Raw genomic sequence first — 17,002 nt, 5'->3', positions numbered from 1 at the left:
TTACTCGAAATGGAGGACATAGACGCATCGGCAAGAAATATCTTATCCCAGCCAGAGCAAGGAGAATAGGTATGGAAGACCTCTGAGTTACTAGTCATGTGGTTAGTAGCACTGGAGTTAATTAACCATAAGGAACTGGTAGAAGAGACATGAAAATTACTTGACTGGGTAAGGTTGGAAACAAGAGAAGAGGTAGAACTAGTGGTTGATTGTGTTACCAAATTTTGGATGGCAGACATCTGATCCTGGGAGAAGAGTGCCATAGTAGAAGTAGCAGGGCCAGTGTCAGAAGCTTCTGAGAGATGAGCCTGGGAATGATTGCTGCCCTGTTTAGAATTGCACCCACCCTTGGGACACCCATGGAGCTTCTAACAAGTTTCCCGTGTTTGATGAGGGCGACCACAATAATCACACTTCATGGATTCCCGTGCAGAAGTAGGTGTCATGGAGAGATCTGTAGGTACCAATGCAGGTGGTGTAGTGAGCAAGGCAGATCGGATGGGAACAGTTGTAGGCATCATGACAGTTTGTCGGTGTTCTTCAGACTGAACCAAATTATATGCTTGAAGGAGTATGGGGAGTGTATCACGTCCCAGTATTTGGACCCTAACTTAGTTAAACTCAGGGTTCAGGCCTGTCAGAAAGTCATACACGTTCCATCTCCCTCTCCTTTTGAAAGGTACCAACATCCTCGAGGTGCACCATGGGAACGAGATGAACCATGGGAACGGGATGATAAAATTCGAATTGCTGCCAAAGAGTAGTCAAGGCAGAATAGAAGGCAGTGAGAGAGAGCTCCTTCTGAGTAGTACCACAAACCTGCCGTCGTATCTCATATATTTGAGCATAGTTCCCTACCTGCGAGTAGGTCTGTCGAGGAGCATCCCATAGTTCCTTAGCAGAATTAAAGAGAACAAAGTTGGGACTGACAGATGGCTCCATAGAGTTGAGTAGAAAGGACATTACCAACACATCATTAGATGATCATGTGGTGGCTGTAGTAGGATCCGTCGGCTTGGGGGTGTCTCGTAATGAGGCCAGAATAATTGTGTCCCTGGAGTGTGAGAAGACATGCACAGGATCAAGTAAGATAATTCTAACAGTTGAGCTTGATAGGGCCAGATTGAAGAGTGTGATGTCCGAAGTTGCTTGATTGTCCAAGTGGGTGCACCTTAGTGGTGCCAGTGGAGGTAACACTTGCAGTTTCATCAGTTATGGTAACAAGAAGATGGGAGGATCACTCTACAACCGGAAAGAGCAAGCAAGGGGAGCAAGCCATGAGAGTCATGGCAAGGGAGATTGGCAAAGAGTCACGACGACTAGGGTCGCGGTTGCACCAGCGAAGGAGGCTGGCGAGTATGGCATGGCGACGTGGGTCGCAGTGGCACCAGTGAGAAAGCCAGTGGATAGGCGGCGTGACGAGGAGGAGGTGTGCCGACAGGTGATCGCGGCGGTAGCACCGAGAGAGGCGATGAGGGAGGTCACGACTCAAGGCGGAAGGGCACTACGAGAGATCACGGCGAAGAGAGAGACCCTACAGAGAGAGATCAAGGCGGAGAGAGGCGCGATAAAGAGAGAGTGGTGCTGCTAGAGGCGACATAAAAAGGTGGTCGCAGTGGTGGAAGGACGCATGGTGAGGTAGGCACAATGAAGGTAGAACTAGAGGTGCATGGTTCAGGAGTCATCTACTCTGCTAGACGAGGAGGCAGTTGCCTCCAATGGGCGGCGGCGGCGGCGGTGGCGGTAGAGAAGTGCGAAGAACGAGAAAATTTTCTTGGGTTTTGGCCTCTGATACCAAGTTCGGAATCAGAGAATGAGAATGATGTGACTTGTCATTAATGACAGAAGTCCTCTTTATTTATAATAGAGTTAAACCCCAAAGAGCGGTAAAAAGGTAAAAAGGGAAAATAATACAAGACCCTAACTTAACCTAATGTAAAATGTAAGGTACTAACATATTCTAATCTTATGGTTCTCAACAGTCCTTAATCAGTTTTTCACAAGACTGAATAATCGATTATTAAGCCCCACGACTGAGAGGGAAATACGAGCCTACATATTTGGCCCATTTTCTGTTCATGGTAAGTGGACTCAATTGCCCATGTATAATCCTTATATCTTAAATAGGCCCAGCCCAACAGAGGGTTAATCATGAGTAAAAAAACCTAAATCCCAAATCAAAACCCCTAATAAGGTCTATGAGTGACACCAAACCGAAATTCAAATTTTCTTGAGGCTCTACTATTATTCATGGTGGATTGTTCCTGTGTCTCTTTATCTTTTTCCTTCAATTGTTTATAATTCTGCTTAGAATTGTAGGTGGGCCCAGTACCGGCTCGCTCATGGATTCTTCTGAATCACAGCATTTGTTACAGTGGTTATAGTCTTGTTGCTTTATTTTGCAGCTTGACACACACACACACACACATATGTAATTATATATATATATATATAATATCCATGTGTAAAATATCTACTTGTACTTTTCTCGATTTCTTGATAGTGACTTACCTTGATTTTTTTCTTTGTAGGATACACATGGCACCATTCAGCGATGAATATTTATATGTTGAAGTTGCAAATAAGGTATTGCAAGGGATGATTGCTAAGTCCATCGTAGTATAGATGTTTTGAATACATACTTTGAGATTATGCACTTTCTGAAATGATTTGTCATACATGCACGTCGTTCAATGCTGAGATTGTTTTTGGTAGTAATGGTTGTTAATGGTCAACTAATTTAAGAAATTATTTTGCATCCGAATCTAAATCTGAACTGTTGATGGAACATTTTATAGCTGAAATCAGATCGTAAGTTGTATGATGCATTTTACTGATCCATGCTCTAAATGACTGGGGAAAGAGAATTGCCTGACTGGCTGACTCTTCTGCATTGAAAAAGGATAATTAGAATGGTGTGCATGTTTGACTAAGCTTCCTGAGCTTCTGCTTATCAGACTCTGAGAAGCCAGCTAAATGCAGATCCAATGAGAAGTTGGCATTCAGAATCTTTTCCACAAGCTTCTGGGAGGTCTCTCCCCCTCACACCTGGTACGTATATGTCTGACCCTCTGCTTCTCTAGCCGAAGTGGCACAAGAAGCTTAGCCAAATGTGCAGTATAGGGCACAATCATGTATTGTAAAATTTGTTCAGGTGTAGATTTTTAAACCCTCCTAAAAATGTCCATTTCAAGGAAGTGACAATGAAAAGATGTGCAGTTGTCATGGTAACATAGTAAACAAGGACATAGGGAGTGGTAGATTCATTTAGTTCTCAGTTGTAATAATTGACAATTTTTAGAGGTAGGCTCAATGTTACTGGTGGCACTCCAATTGTGCTCAGAGGAGGACACAACACAAGGCAAACAAATGCCAGGCAGCATGTTGATCCTCATACAAAACACAGGGTTAAGCTAGCAGTGGTTGAGATCATTAAGGATTAGTTTAGTGTGTGAAAACTATCAGATGAAACAGTGTTACAGTGATTGGAGAGTGGGCAATCATACTGAAAGAAATCAGGTCTTGGCAAATAAAAATTATGAAGCTTCTTTATATATATATATATATTAACTGATGAATGCTTTGTTGATAAGAAAAAGTAATAATAGAACTTCCAAAGAGGGAAAGATTGACTTATTCACCCCTACAACAGAATCAATAAGACTATGACTGAAGCAATCTACAAAGGAAGGCTTTCCCCAAAGAATATAAAAGGTCTTACTATCATTTGCTTGGCTAAGTCATCAGCTTCGTGATTCACTATTCTTGGCATCCAAGTGAATGGACGATTTAGCTGGGCTGCAAGAGTTGGAATAAATCTAATGAGATGAGAGTATTGCTTATGGGGGACTTGAAAAGAGAAGAGAGAAGCTTGGAAGAAATCAGAGTTGCAGGTGAAGAAACCATGGATAATAGAATAAGAAGGAGGGGGGGGGGGGGAGGGGAAGGAGGAGTGCACATGGACAAACTCAAACTTTAATTCATTCTTCATAATCCTCCAATGATGGGAATTACATCATATATAAAGAGAAATAAAAGACTCCTAAAAATAAGACTCACTATCTAACTAGGAAACTTATTCAAATGAGGAAGCTGAAAACAATTGGAAACTAAATATCCTAGTAACTAACTTCTAAATATAAAGAAAGAATAAAATAAACTAAAAACATTATTTCCCCAAATAACATAAATTCCTAAAATCCTACTAGATCCAAACACTCAAACTGGACCTGGTTCATCTCCGTCTAGATACGCAACTGGGTTTGGATTGGTCCAAGTAGTGCACCAGTTGGGTCGGCCCAGTCCAGGATTCTCCTGCATCAATTGTCTTATTGGATTATTGTTAGCACATCTCACTGAATAACATTAGCGGAGTCTCCTTCCACAATAATTTGATTAAAAACTTTGATGCTTTTGTTCACTCCAAGAACAGTTCCCCTTCAAAATTTAATCTTGGTAGTAATTTCACCCATCTTGTCAATAAGATATTCTTTCTAGAAATATGATTGGAACTCTCTTTAACTTCACAAGGCAATAGGGCCCTTTTTTTGGTGTCCAATTATCTTTACAATTATTCCCTGTCAGTCTTAGCATGTGAGGAAAGCTTTAAGGTTCATATATTCTAAAAATACATATTACTGTAGTTTGTTCTAGATTTTCCACTGACAACATTGAAAAGAGGGACAATCTGTATGTTACATGTAATTACAGTTTGCAGTTACAGTTGTAGAGACTGAGATTCACAGGCTAGCAGCAGCTACTGTGACTAACTTTCAGTCACTGAGATCCATAGCCTGATTAAGGTAAAATGACCATATCCTAATTAAGATGCAACGCTTTATGTTTGCTTAAGAATTTAACGTGATTTTTGGATCAAGACTGGCAGAATGGATGCCAAATCTTTTTTTTTTTTTTTGGGTCACATGCCTGTTCTCAGAAAGTTGCAGTTTTTCCATGCTTATCCTTGGCTTTCATGCTTTGGAATATTTTTTATTTATGCAATTGCCTTTTTCCCTCTTGTTTTGTAACAGTGATGGATAGTTTGTTACAATTTAGTTTATTTCTTAAATTTAGCCACAGTTCAATTTGTGCTGAATTTGCCCCAAGTGTGAACACTACTTCTGTTTCTTGCTAGGCCCTGTTTTGGCAACAACAAAATTATTATGGGGTTGACCTTACTCCCTTATACGGATCTGCATTTCAAGGATACTTTTCTCAGGTCCCTCTTACCTCTTAATCATGGAAATGGATATTTTGGTGTCAGCACCTCCCATATTTATGGTTCCTTATTTTCAAAATTATCTACAATTTCTGAAGGGGGGGGGGGTGTGCATGATGAACATTTCTGTTATCATCTTTTTCTCTTATTGGTACAGTCCAACCAAAGAATAACTGAAGTAAATCTAGTCTAAGTATTTATAGAAATGTCCAGTACATGTTTATATTGAAAATAAAGCGTGCAAGATATTAGGATGGGGTTTGGGGGGAATTTGAATGTAGAATCTGTTAAACTGAGGGAATGATAATGTTAATGTTGTAATATGGGTTCAGGGGTAATATCGTCCTTGTACCTATAGTGTCTAGGTTCATTATGCGCATGTTAAATGTGCTAGTTGAGTGTTAAGAAAATCTTCCATAGCTGAAATATTATAAGATTATAAATAATTGCATGGCCATTGTCTCATTGACAAGCCAGTATTCACGGAATTCAACATGGTATCAGAGTCAAAAATATTCTAGGAATATAGGAATTAATTTTTCCTTTTTTTCTTTCTTTCTTTCTCGGTTAAAGATTCTGCCGTAAGGAAGAGCACCGCCAGCCCCTCCACCACCTAGCGCCACCTCCGCCAGCCTCTGCCAAGGCCTCCACCACCTTCTGCCTCCTTCACCAGGTCCTGCCAGACCCTCCACCACTTACTGCCACCTTCGCCAGGCTCCGACAGCCTCTCCACCACCTCCACCAGGCCCCACAGCCCTCTTCTACCTTTTCCGCCACCTCCCACCAGTCCCACAGGCCTCTCGCCTCCTTTTTCTCTCCCGCGAGAGCCTTCTACCTTGCTGCCATTTTTCTAAACCCCCTTGTTGGTGAGTTGACTCCCACCGAGGGTTTTTTACCTATCCTCCATTTGTTCTGATTTTTTTTTGGGGGTTTATTTCCGAGTTTTTTTTTCTCTACCAGCCACCATGCCTGACCCTTCTGAGATCTCTTCTGCTTCCTCTGATTTTGATGGTTCATCGCCACACGACTTTATTCCGCTTCCGCTGAATCCTATCAAGTTGAATGACAGCAATTATCTTTTATGGTCTCGCTCTTGCTTGTTTGCGATTGGCTCCCGTGGTCTTTCTGGATACATCATGAGAACTTAGGTTAGGCTTGTTGAGGCTAGTACTGCACAAAATCGATGGACAAATTTCAACTTCCTGGTTATGTCCTATTTGGTTAATTCCATGAATCAAGACCTTGCTGGGCGTTATCTCCTTCTTGATTCGGCTGCAAAAATTTGGAAGACCGCCAAGGACACTTATTCTTAGGTTGGGAATGCCATCCAATGTTACGAATTGCGACAGAAGATTCATTCACCAAGCAGTTGGAATTGTCCCTTTCTCAGTATTACAATACCATGTGTACCATGTGGTAGCAGTTAGATTTTCTGGGCACCTTCACTACAACCACTGATATTGATGCCACAGCCTACTGCAAGTGGCAGGATGGTTTAAGAGTCTTTGATTTCTTGGCCAGCCTGAATATTGAATTTGATCATAAACGGGCCAACATTTTGAATCGGGCTCCCCTCCCAACTCTTGAACAGACCTATGAGATTCTTTCAACTGAGGACAGCCAGCGTACAGCCTTGGTTCATCCTGTTACTCAGGAACGATCGGCCCTTGTTTCTGGTTCCCAGTCTTCCCGTGGAAATTCTTCCCGTTCAGCTAGCACTATCCAAACATCTGGTGATCGCCCTCCCATTAAATGTGATCACTGTGGGAAGGAATGGCATACCAAGGACCGCTATTGGAAGCTTCATGGTCGCCCTGCTGATACTCGCGGGCAAGGGAAGGGTGGTTCCAGTTGGCCCAGTAACACCCGTGCTCATCAGGCAGCTATTGAAGTACAGCCTAATCAATCAATTTCCCAACTTCAAGCTGATTTGCAAAATCTACGAGATATGGTGAATCGCTTGGACACATCTTCTTCGGCATCTGTCTCTCCTTCCATGGCTGCCTTGGCTCTGTCTCTGCCTACCCATCCCGTTATACCCTCTTCCACAGGTATTTCATTTGGTGGGAACTGCACCTCGGTCATGCCCGATTCCTGGGTAATTGACTCAAGGGCAACCAACATATGACATGTTCCTCATCCTTTTTTTCCAAATATTTTCCTTTATCTGGTCATAATAAGGTTCGTGTCGCTGATGTAAGTTTCTTGTTGCTTTTAAACTCAAGGAGGTTAAGCAGCGGCTCAAAGCATGGGGTAAATTGCACTTTGGGAAAACTTCTCCCCTTCTCTAACAAGCAAAGAATTCCCTTGCACAAATCCAAGACAGTTTGATCACCTCCCCCCCTTGATCCTACCTTGCAACATCAAGAAAAGGATTTGTCTGCGAAGGTTCAGTTGTTGAGTGCTAGAGAAGAGAAAGAGCTTCGCCATGAGCCCCGAATTAAGTGGCTTCAATATGGATATGCTAATTCCAGTTTTTTCCATGGGTGTATTAAGGCTAGAAGGAGTGCTAACAGGATCAGTTCCATTCTGAATTCTCAGAGGCAGCAGGTGACCCAACAAACAGCCATTGAACAGGAAGCTATTGTTTATTATTTGGCAACATGTTTGTGTTCCTTTCGACCTCCCTATTCACCGAGCTTTGACCCAAAAAGAAGGTCTATCTCTAATTCCTCCTATTACTCCTTTTGAGATTAGAAATGTGGTGTTTGGTGCAGATGGGGGACAAAGCTCCAGGGCCGGATGGATTTAACGCACATTTTTTTAAAAGTCTTGGAATATTCTTCTTTGCCAAGAGTTGGTTCACAATTACAACCTTAAAGGGGGTCAGCCAAGATTGATATACAAAAGGCTTACGATACAGTCAGTTGGATCGAGTTTCCTCTTCTCAGTTCTGAACAAAATGCATTTCCCAGCAAAAGTTATAAATTGGATGGTTGCCGGCATTACTAATACTAGATTCTCTTTCATCATCAATGGTGTCCAATTTGGCTATATTGCAGGTACTCGATGCCTTAGACAGGGATGCCCCATGTCGCCTTACCTTTTTATGATTACTATGCAGTTCCTTTCGGATTTATTGGATGTTGAAGGCCAAGTCAACAGACTAACTCCTCATCAGAATTGCTCTAATTCGCTAATGACTAACATTTGTTTTGCAGACGACATTTTTATTTTCTCTAAGGCTACTACTCAATCAACCACTTCTATCAAATGGTGTCTTGACACTTTTGAATCATTATCGGGGCTCTCCATGAATCACCTTAAGTCACAAGCGTTCTTCTTGGTTTCGGCTGATCCGGTCAAGAACGATATATCTAATATTCTTGGCATATCTTGTGTTGAGTTTCCGCCGATTAGATACTTGGGAATTCCTCTTACATCAGCTTCTATGTCTAAACAACTTTGTGAGCCTCTCATCCATGCTGTTCACTCTAGAATAAACTCTTGGAGGAATCACACCTTATCTTTTGCTGGTAGACTTCTTTTGATAAAATCAGTTTTGACTGGTGTTGTGATTTTTTGAGCTGGAGTTATTTCTCTCCCAAAATCAGTTTGTAAAACAATAGAAAGGCTATTTTCAAAATTTCTTTAGCAATGTTGTTCAGACAAGGGGAAACACAAAGTGAAATGGGCTATAGTTTGTCTTTCGTAAAATGAGGGAGGCCTTGGGTTGAGACGTATCCATGAATGGAATATTGCTGGTTTAATGAAGCAATTCTGGTATATTTGCTCAAACAAGCGCAACATTTGGGTGGATTGGTTATATCAAAGGTACTTTCAACATGATGCTATTTGGTCTATTCGGATTCCATATACTTGTTCTTCATCTCTGCTAGGCATATTAAAAACCCGGGAGGTAGTTGTTCACCACATCAAATTCTTGATAGGAAACGGGAACAATGCTTACCTTTGGTTAGATCCATGGTTTGGCCCTTTTATTTTCAGTGAAACTATTGGTATTCCTCTAACTCAAGCAACAGGTAGAGTCAGATAACAGAAAGTAATTTCCCTATTATACCAAGATGGTTCATGGAGAGACCCACCTGATGAGGCATAAAACACCCCACCTATCAGAGGCTGCCACGTGGCCGACCCGACTTCAGTCTGAGAACCGAGTTGGGCCGAGCAGGAAATTGGGCCGACCCCATCTCCGATAAGTCACCTGACAAAGCCTGGTTTGGGCGAGATTATACGGGTCAGCCATAGACTCCTAGCCAAACTCGCGGCCGAGACCTCCTCCCGGGCCGACCTCCATTGCCGACCCCACGGGCCGACCTCGCAGGCCGAGCCCTCCTCCCAGGCCGACCTCCATTGCCGACCCCACGGGCCGACCTCGTAGGCCGAGCCCTCCTCCATTGAGGCTCTCATAGCACCCCACCGGGGATCTCCAGGCCACGTCAGCACATCCCGAGAATCGTGGGATAAGAACCGAGCCACGATCCCAGCGCAACACGGAATCACACTCTACATGGACTCTTACCTTAATAAGAGTCCGACCCCGAAAATAACTCTCCACTCCGCTCCACGCGAGAGAACCTTCTGAAAGAAGGACTCCTACCATACTAGGACTCTTCCAACCGTCTCATCTCCTCCTTACTCTATAAATACCCAGGTATGGAGCACTATTCCTCAGCTGGCTTTTTTACTACACAGTTACGCTGTCTCGTTGAAGACCTGACTTGAGCATCGGAGAGTCCTAGGCCGGAGCCACACCGGCCCTCTTGCGCTCATTGCTTGGTTTTTGCAGGTTCATCCACGGGCGAACCAAGTACCGGAGGTTTTCACACGCAACAGATTTGGCGTCGTCTGTGGGAACGACATCGGCAAGCATCGTCGTTTCTGCCAATTCCCAGAACAATAATAATGGTGCATAGGAGGTCAGGGCAGCATGACTCGACTTCCCGTTGTGCCGACGAGACGATCACCGCCCCCCGAAGCCTCTCGGCAGGGGATAAACAGAAGACCCCCTAGGGCAGGTGGTGCGCAGCCCATCACGGGCACCATTCCCCCTCCAGAGAGCGGGAATGGGGGAGGTGCACTAACCACGGCCGCGGCTAGCCGGGTACAGGCCGAGCCAAGTTTGGACGGGAATGTCCTACCTGCACCACCACCCTTGCCGGAGAGTTTGGACCCAGAAGCCCCGGCAAATAATCGACAGGTTATGGATTTGCAGCTGCAGATGCTCCACACCAACGAGATGCTGCGCGCCTTCATGAACCAAATGGCCCGAGGCGGGCTGATGGGCCAGCCGCTGGCCGCGCCCCCTCCAGCTCCGGTTCACGCTGAAAGAAACCTACAGCAAAATGGCAGCCGGCGTAGGGCCGAGCCGAGTCGGGCTGCGTCCTCGCACCCGTCTCGTCAGAAGACTCCACCTCCGCGCCCCAGTAGAGGCGCTCGGCGGGGTGAACAAGAACATCGCCAAAGCCCGCGAACAGGGCAGGAAATTGAACCGACCGGCTCGGTAGCGAGGAGGTCGGTATTTTCTGGACGGATCGGAGAGGACGAACCGCCGAGGAGATTCCGAGAACAAAGAAAGACCCGGTTGAAAGGCGCGCGCCGAGACAAGGAGAAGGATCGCGTCATACTCCCCGGGGTCAGAGCTCACCTCCCCGAGAAGAGCAACAGGGGAGCCCCCGAGGGTCCAACTTCCAAGAAGAAAAAAGAACAAGGGAGGGTGGGGAGGACCGAGCTGACCAGAATGGCCGACTACAACGGGATGACCGACCCTATCAGCCCCGGGCCGAGGAGCCGGTTGGCCGAGCACCTGAAACCGAGCTGGAGAAGCGGCTACGAGACTTGGCCGAGCAGGTGGAGGGGTTGAAGAAACAGGCGACCCCGGACGCCTACTCTTTGGTCGGGCGTCACCCTTATCCTCCCGAGATCATGACCGCGCCGCTACCACACGGTTTCAAACCTCCCCCGTTCGACCGGTATGACGGGACGACCGACCCGACAGATCACATCAACTACTTTAATGCGATGATGACCATGTACGGGGGAACCGAGATCGTTTCTTGCCGAGCCTTCCCTGCATCCCTCAAAGGCGCGGCGACCTCATGGTTTTCCTGGTTGCCGCCGAATTCCATAAGAAGCTTCGCTCAACTCTGTCGAGCCTTTGTCACGCGCTTCCAGAGTAGTATGAAACATAAGAAGACCACGGTCAACCTCCTCAGAGTGAAACAAAGGCCCGACGAGTCGATCCGAGCATTCGTCTCCCGCTTCAACAAGGAATCCTTAGATATCAAGGATTTGGATGAGGCCACGGCCCATACGGCTATGAGCAACGGATTGGCCGACATGGACCTTATCAAGGACTTGGCCCGGAAGTCGACAAGAAACCTGGCCGAGCTCTTTGAGAGGTGCAACGAGTTCGCAAATATGGCCGAGGTCCTCCAAGCCCGGAAGGGCAACGAAGGTCGTACCGACAAGAAAAGGCCGACAACAGACGACCGAAGAGAAGACAAAAGGCCAAGGACGGATCGCCGAGCTGACAGGTCGGATCGAGCTCGGAGCCCCGACTACACGCCATTGAATGCATCTCGCAAGGAGATCCTGATGCAAATACAAGATGGGGGGTACATCCGCCGACCCCGACCGATGCAAGCGGGGTCATCTCGGAATCCCAACAAATATTGCCAATTCCACAAGGACATCGGTCACGACACCGAAGATTGTTATCAGCTGAAAAGAGAAATCGAAGAGCTGATAAAAGCGGGCCACTTGAAGCGATATGTCAAAGGAGGCCGAGAAGATCGTGGAGGTCGGCGGCCTGATGACCGAGATCAAAGAAGAGCCGAGCCTAGGGCCGAAAATAGGCGAGTTGAAAGAGATGATGACAAGGTCCGAGCCGAGAAGAAGGAGGACGGATCGGGCCGAGCAATGACAAGGGAGCCCCCATATACACTATCCTCGGGGCCCGGCAAGAGAGTACTCGAAAGGCTAAGGCAAGCGCTCGCTCGTCGGAGTAGCCGAGATGCCCGCCAAGAAACTCAAGCCGGCGGTGACGATCTCCTTCACGGAAGCCGACCTCGAAGGTATAAGTTTACCTCATGACGATGCTTTAGTGGTGCGGTAGAAATTGCGAAGCAGACCGTACACCGTGTATTGGTCGATACCGGCGCATCCGTGGACCTTATGTCACTGGAAGCGTACCGACAATTTGGCTTCGACGACAAAGCGCTTAAGCCCGAAGGAACCTCGCTTCACGGGTTCTCGGGAGCGGCCGCGACCATCAAGGGCTCGATCGATCTACTAGTCACAATTGGGCAAGCTCCATGCCAGGCGACGATCCAAGTCAAATTCATGGTGGTACGGTCGGTAGTGGCTTTCAACGCCATACTCGGCCGTCCGTCATTGACCGCCCTCCAAGCCATCATCTCCCCGACTCACTTGAAGATGAAGTTCCCCACCGAGAACGGTGTCGGCGAGGTCCGAGGCGACCAAAAGAAGGCACGAGAGTGCTACGCTACTTTCGTCAAGCAAAACAAGGGTAATGTTCGAGGAATGGCCATGTGCGTCGAACATCTCCCCGAAGATCAGCGGGATGAGCTTATCGAGAGAAGAGGGCGACCCGTGGAAGACCTGACCCCACTTCATCTCAGCGAAGATGACCCAGCTAAGGTGGTCCAGCTCGGATCACTACTAAGTGAAGATCAAAGGAGGCGGCTCGGAGTTTTCTTAAAAGTGAACACCGATGTCTTCGCCTGGTCGGCCGCGGACATGTCGGGCATACCCAGACATATAGCTGAGCACCGACTCCATGTGGATCCGGGTCGAAAACCAATCCGGCAGAAGAGAAGGAACTACGCACTTGATCGACAAACTGCAATCAAAGAAGAGGTGGAGAGGCTTCGCCGATCAGGATTCATCCGAGAAGAGAAATTTCTGACCTGGTTGGCTAATGTCGTCATGGTCCCTAAACCGAACGGAAAGTGGAGAATGTGTGTCGACTACACCGACCTCAACAAGGCCTGCCCAAAAGATGAGTACCCACTACCTCGGATCGACGCCACGGCAGGTCACGAGATGCTGAGTTTCATGGACGCGTACTCCGGCTACAACCAAATCATGATGCATGAGGAGGACGAGTCGTACACGGCCTTCCGAACTGACCAAGAGAATTTCTGCTACAAGGTCATGCCGTTCGGATTGAAGAACGCCGGACCGACATACCAGCGCCTCGTGAACTATATATTCCACGAGCAGATCGGAAAGAACATGGAAGTCTACGTGGACGACATGTTGGTGCAAAGTTTGAAGGCCGAACACCACTTGGCTGACCTGGAAGAAGCCTTCGGCGTACTGAGGAAGAACCAGATGAAGTTGAATCCTGCCAAGTGTGCATTCGGCGTAACCTCAGGAAAGTTCCTCGGCTTCATGGTCTCTATCAGAGGCATCGAAGCCAATCCGGCAAAAATCAGAGCCATCCAAGAGATGAGTCCCCCAAGGACGATCCGAGAAGTACAAAGGCTAAACGGACGTGTGGCGGCGTTGGCGCGATTCATGTCGAGATCGGGCGACAAGTGCCTACCGTTCTTTAAGGCCCTAAAGAATATCCGGAACCCAAAAGATTTTATCTGGTCATCCGAATGCCAAGAAGCTTTTGAAGAGCTGAAGAAATATTTGGAGAACCCGCCTCTTCTCAGCCGACCTGAACCAAAAGAGGAGCTTCAAGTCTACTTAGCCGCCACTCCCGTAGCGGTCAGTGCGGTGTTGATCAGGGAAGAGAGTCGAACTCAAAGGCCGATATACTATATCAGCCACGTTCTTGTTGATGCCGAGACAAGGTACTCCGGGTTCGAGAAAGTAGCATTCGCTCTAATCACGGCTGCAAGGAAACTAAGGCCGTACTTCCAAGCTCATCCGATCGTGGTACTGACCGACCAGCCACTCAAAAAGATATTACACAAACCCGACGTTTCGGGATGGCTGATTTCCTGGGCAGTTGAGCTAAGTGAATACGATATAAGCTATCGACCGAGGACGGCAATAAAAGGACAAGCCCTGGCCGACTTCATCGCCGAATGCACGGGGCCCGAACATGAGGTTGGAGAAGAAAAGACAGTCGAGGAGGTCGGGGCTACGGCCGACCCGATTTGGACTATGAATGTTGACGGCTCAAGTAATTCCGGAGGAAGCGGGGCCGGCCTAATACTTGTAAGCCCCGAAGGCTTTCTGGTCCAATATGCCCTAAGGTTCAAGTTTCCCGCCTCAAACAACGAGGCTGAGTATGAAGCCCTTCTAGCTGGACTTCGAGTCAGCAAAGCTATGGGCATAAAACGATTGAAGGTGCGAGGAGACTCCCAACTCGTGGTCAACCAGGTCAACGGACACTACGAGGCAAAAGACGAAAGGATGATAGCATACCTGGGTCGAGCCCGAGATCTGATCTCCGAGCTCGAACACTTTGAGATGACTCGAATACCGAGAAAAGAGAATGCCGCGGCGGACTCCTTATCGAGATTGGCCGAGGCTGACCTCCAATATCTGAGCCGATCAGTATACATAGAAATATTGGAGAAGCCATCCTTACAAGAAGAAAGCATAAAGCACATTGAAGAGGATGGGCCGACCTGGTTGGACCCCATTGTCAACTACTTGGAGAATGACCTGCTCCCGGGGAACCGAGACGAAGCAAGGAAGGTCAAGATCCGATCTTCCAAGTACTCGATGATCGACGGAGTACTCTACAAAAGGGCAATCTCGGTCCCTCTTCTCTGATGTCTGGGACCGAAGGGGGCCGAGTATGCATTAGCCGAGGTACATGAGGGAATATGCGGGAGTCACATGGGCGGTCGAGCTCTTGCATACAAGATACTTCGGCAAGGATTCTATTGGCCAAGAATGCAAGAAGAGGCCATGAAATACGTGAAGACGTGTGAGAAGTGCCAACTGTTCGCGCCAATCCCAAGCTGACCAGCAACAAAATTAACCTCAATGCTGAGCCCAATCCCATTCGCTATGTGGGGAATGGACATTCTCGGAGATTTCACCCCGGCATCGGGAAACAGAAAATACGTAGTAGTGGCGATCGATTACTTCACCAAGTGGGTCGAGGCCGAGCCCCTTGCCACCACCACTGAGAAGAACATGGAAAAATTTTTTCGAGATAAGGTCATCTACCGGTTTGGGCTACCGAAAGTTCTCATCACTGATAATGGCGCGCAATTCAACAACCCGGCCTTCCGAGAATTCTGCGAGCACTTTCACATTGACTTCCGACCCATCTCGGTAGCTCATCCACAAGCAAATGGACAAGTAGAAGTGTCCAACCGAACATTACTTGTCGGCATTAAGAGGAGGTTGGATGAGGCCAAGGGGAGATGGGTGGAAGAACTCCCAAGTGTCCTATGGGCATATCGGACGACTGTAAGAACTCCAACCGGGGAGAGTCCATTTCGCCTCGCTTATGGGACCGAAGCCCTCGCACCGGTTGAAGTTATGGCTTCATCATACCGAGTGCTCAACTTCGATGAGAAGACCTATGAAGATGGGCTGAGAGCCAATCTGGACTTCCTCGATGAAGTCCGAGAAAATGCCCTACTCAAAGCGCGTACCAACGAAGACGGCAAGCTACTATGATTCAAGAGTCAAAGAGCGGCATTTTCGAGGGACCTTGTTCTCGAAAACTCAGCTCCCAGCCGAGGCAACAAGGAAAATTAGCACCAAATTGGGAAGGCCGTATATAGTCTCCAAGCAAATTGACCTGGCACATATCGCTTGCAGACTCGGGGCAAGAAGTACCGAGACCTTGAACTCGGAAAATTTGAAAAAGTTTTTCAATAATTGAGCATGCTTGTATTCGGTTTGTTCCATTTGATTTAATAAAGTCTTTTCTCCAACACTCAACGTATTGGCAAGCTCCCAAGTCGAAATCGTAAGACCGGTCCTCATAGACCAGGCCGACATCAAAGACCGACCTCATAAGTCGGCAGACCGGTCCTCATAGACCAGGCCGACATCAAAGACCGATCCTCATAGGTCGGCAGCCAAGTCATAAGACCGGTCCTCATACCAGGCCGACATCAAAGACCGATCCTCATAGGTCGGCACCAAGCCATAAGACGGTCCTCATAGACCAGGCCGACATCAACGACCTAGGTCGGCCGCAAGTCATAAGACCGGTCCTCATAGACCAGGCCGACATCAAAGACCGACCCTCATAGGTCGGCGCAAGTCATAAGACCGGTCCTCATGACCAGGCCGACATCAAAGACCGACCCTCATAGGTCGGCAGCCAGAAGTCATAAGACCGGTCCTCATAGACCAGGCCGACATCAAAGACCGATCCTCATAGGTCGGCAGCCAAGTCATAAGACCGGTCCTCATAGACCAGGCCGACATCAAAGACCGACCCTCATAGGTCGGCAGCCAAGTCATAAGACCGGTCCTCATGACCAGGCCGACATCAAAGACCGACCCTCATAGGTCGGCAGCCAAGTCATAAGACCGGTCCTCATAGACCAGGCCTACATCAAAGACCGACCCTCATAGGTCGGCAGCCAAGTCATAAGACCGGTCCTCATAGACCAGGCCGACATCAAAACCGACCCTCATAGGTCGGCAACCAGTCGTAAGACCTGTCCCACATAGACATGGCCGACCTCTCAAGGGCCGACATCCCTATTTGGCCAAGCCTAACGAAGTACAAAACCACGCTAAGGCATTAGGCTCGGCCAAGAAGGATATTCGGCCACGCGTCCGCTTATATGATAGCCTCTCCAATCGGACTGAAGGGAAAGGCGAATTAACCAACCAAAGCGAAGATCGCATTGACCTCGG

General features: G+C 47.4%; 1 protein-coding gene across 4 annotated transcripts in view; it reads left to right on the top strand.

Annotated features, from left to right (window-relative positions):
- Positions 1-5,426, top strand: part of LOC122658717 (probable histone-arginine methyltransferase 1.3) — a 30,164-nt gene extending 24,738 nt beyond the window's left edge. For 2 of the 4 annotated variants that reach the window (XM_043853804.1, XM_043853803.1), the window contains exons 8-9: positions 2,532-2,586; positions 5,135-5,426. In XM_043853804.1, the coding sequence (XP_043709739.1) occupies positions 2,532-2,586; positions 5,135-5,411 (332 nt within the window). In that variant the 3' untranslated portion in view covers positions 5,412-5,426. The remainder of the gene's footprint in view (positions 1-2,531; positions 2,587-5,134) is intronic. The other 2 variants (XM_043853806.1, XM_043853805.1) reach the window with 1 other exon arrangement.
- Positions 5,427-17,002: the final 11,576 nt, after the last annotated feature.

Source organism: Telopea speciosissima, chromosome 4 (genome assembly GCF_018873765.1).
Source record: "Telopea speciosissima isolate NSW1024214 ecotype Mountain lineage chromosome 4, Tspe_v1, whole genome shotgun sequence".
NCBI lineage: Eukaryota > Viridiplantae > Streptophyta > Magnoliopsida > Proteales > Proteaceae > Telopea > Telopea speciosissima.
This window is presented reverse-complemented; position numbering and strand designations above follow the sequence as displayed.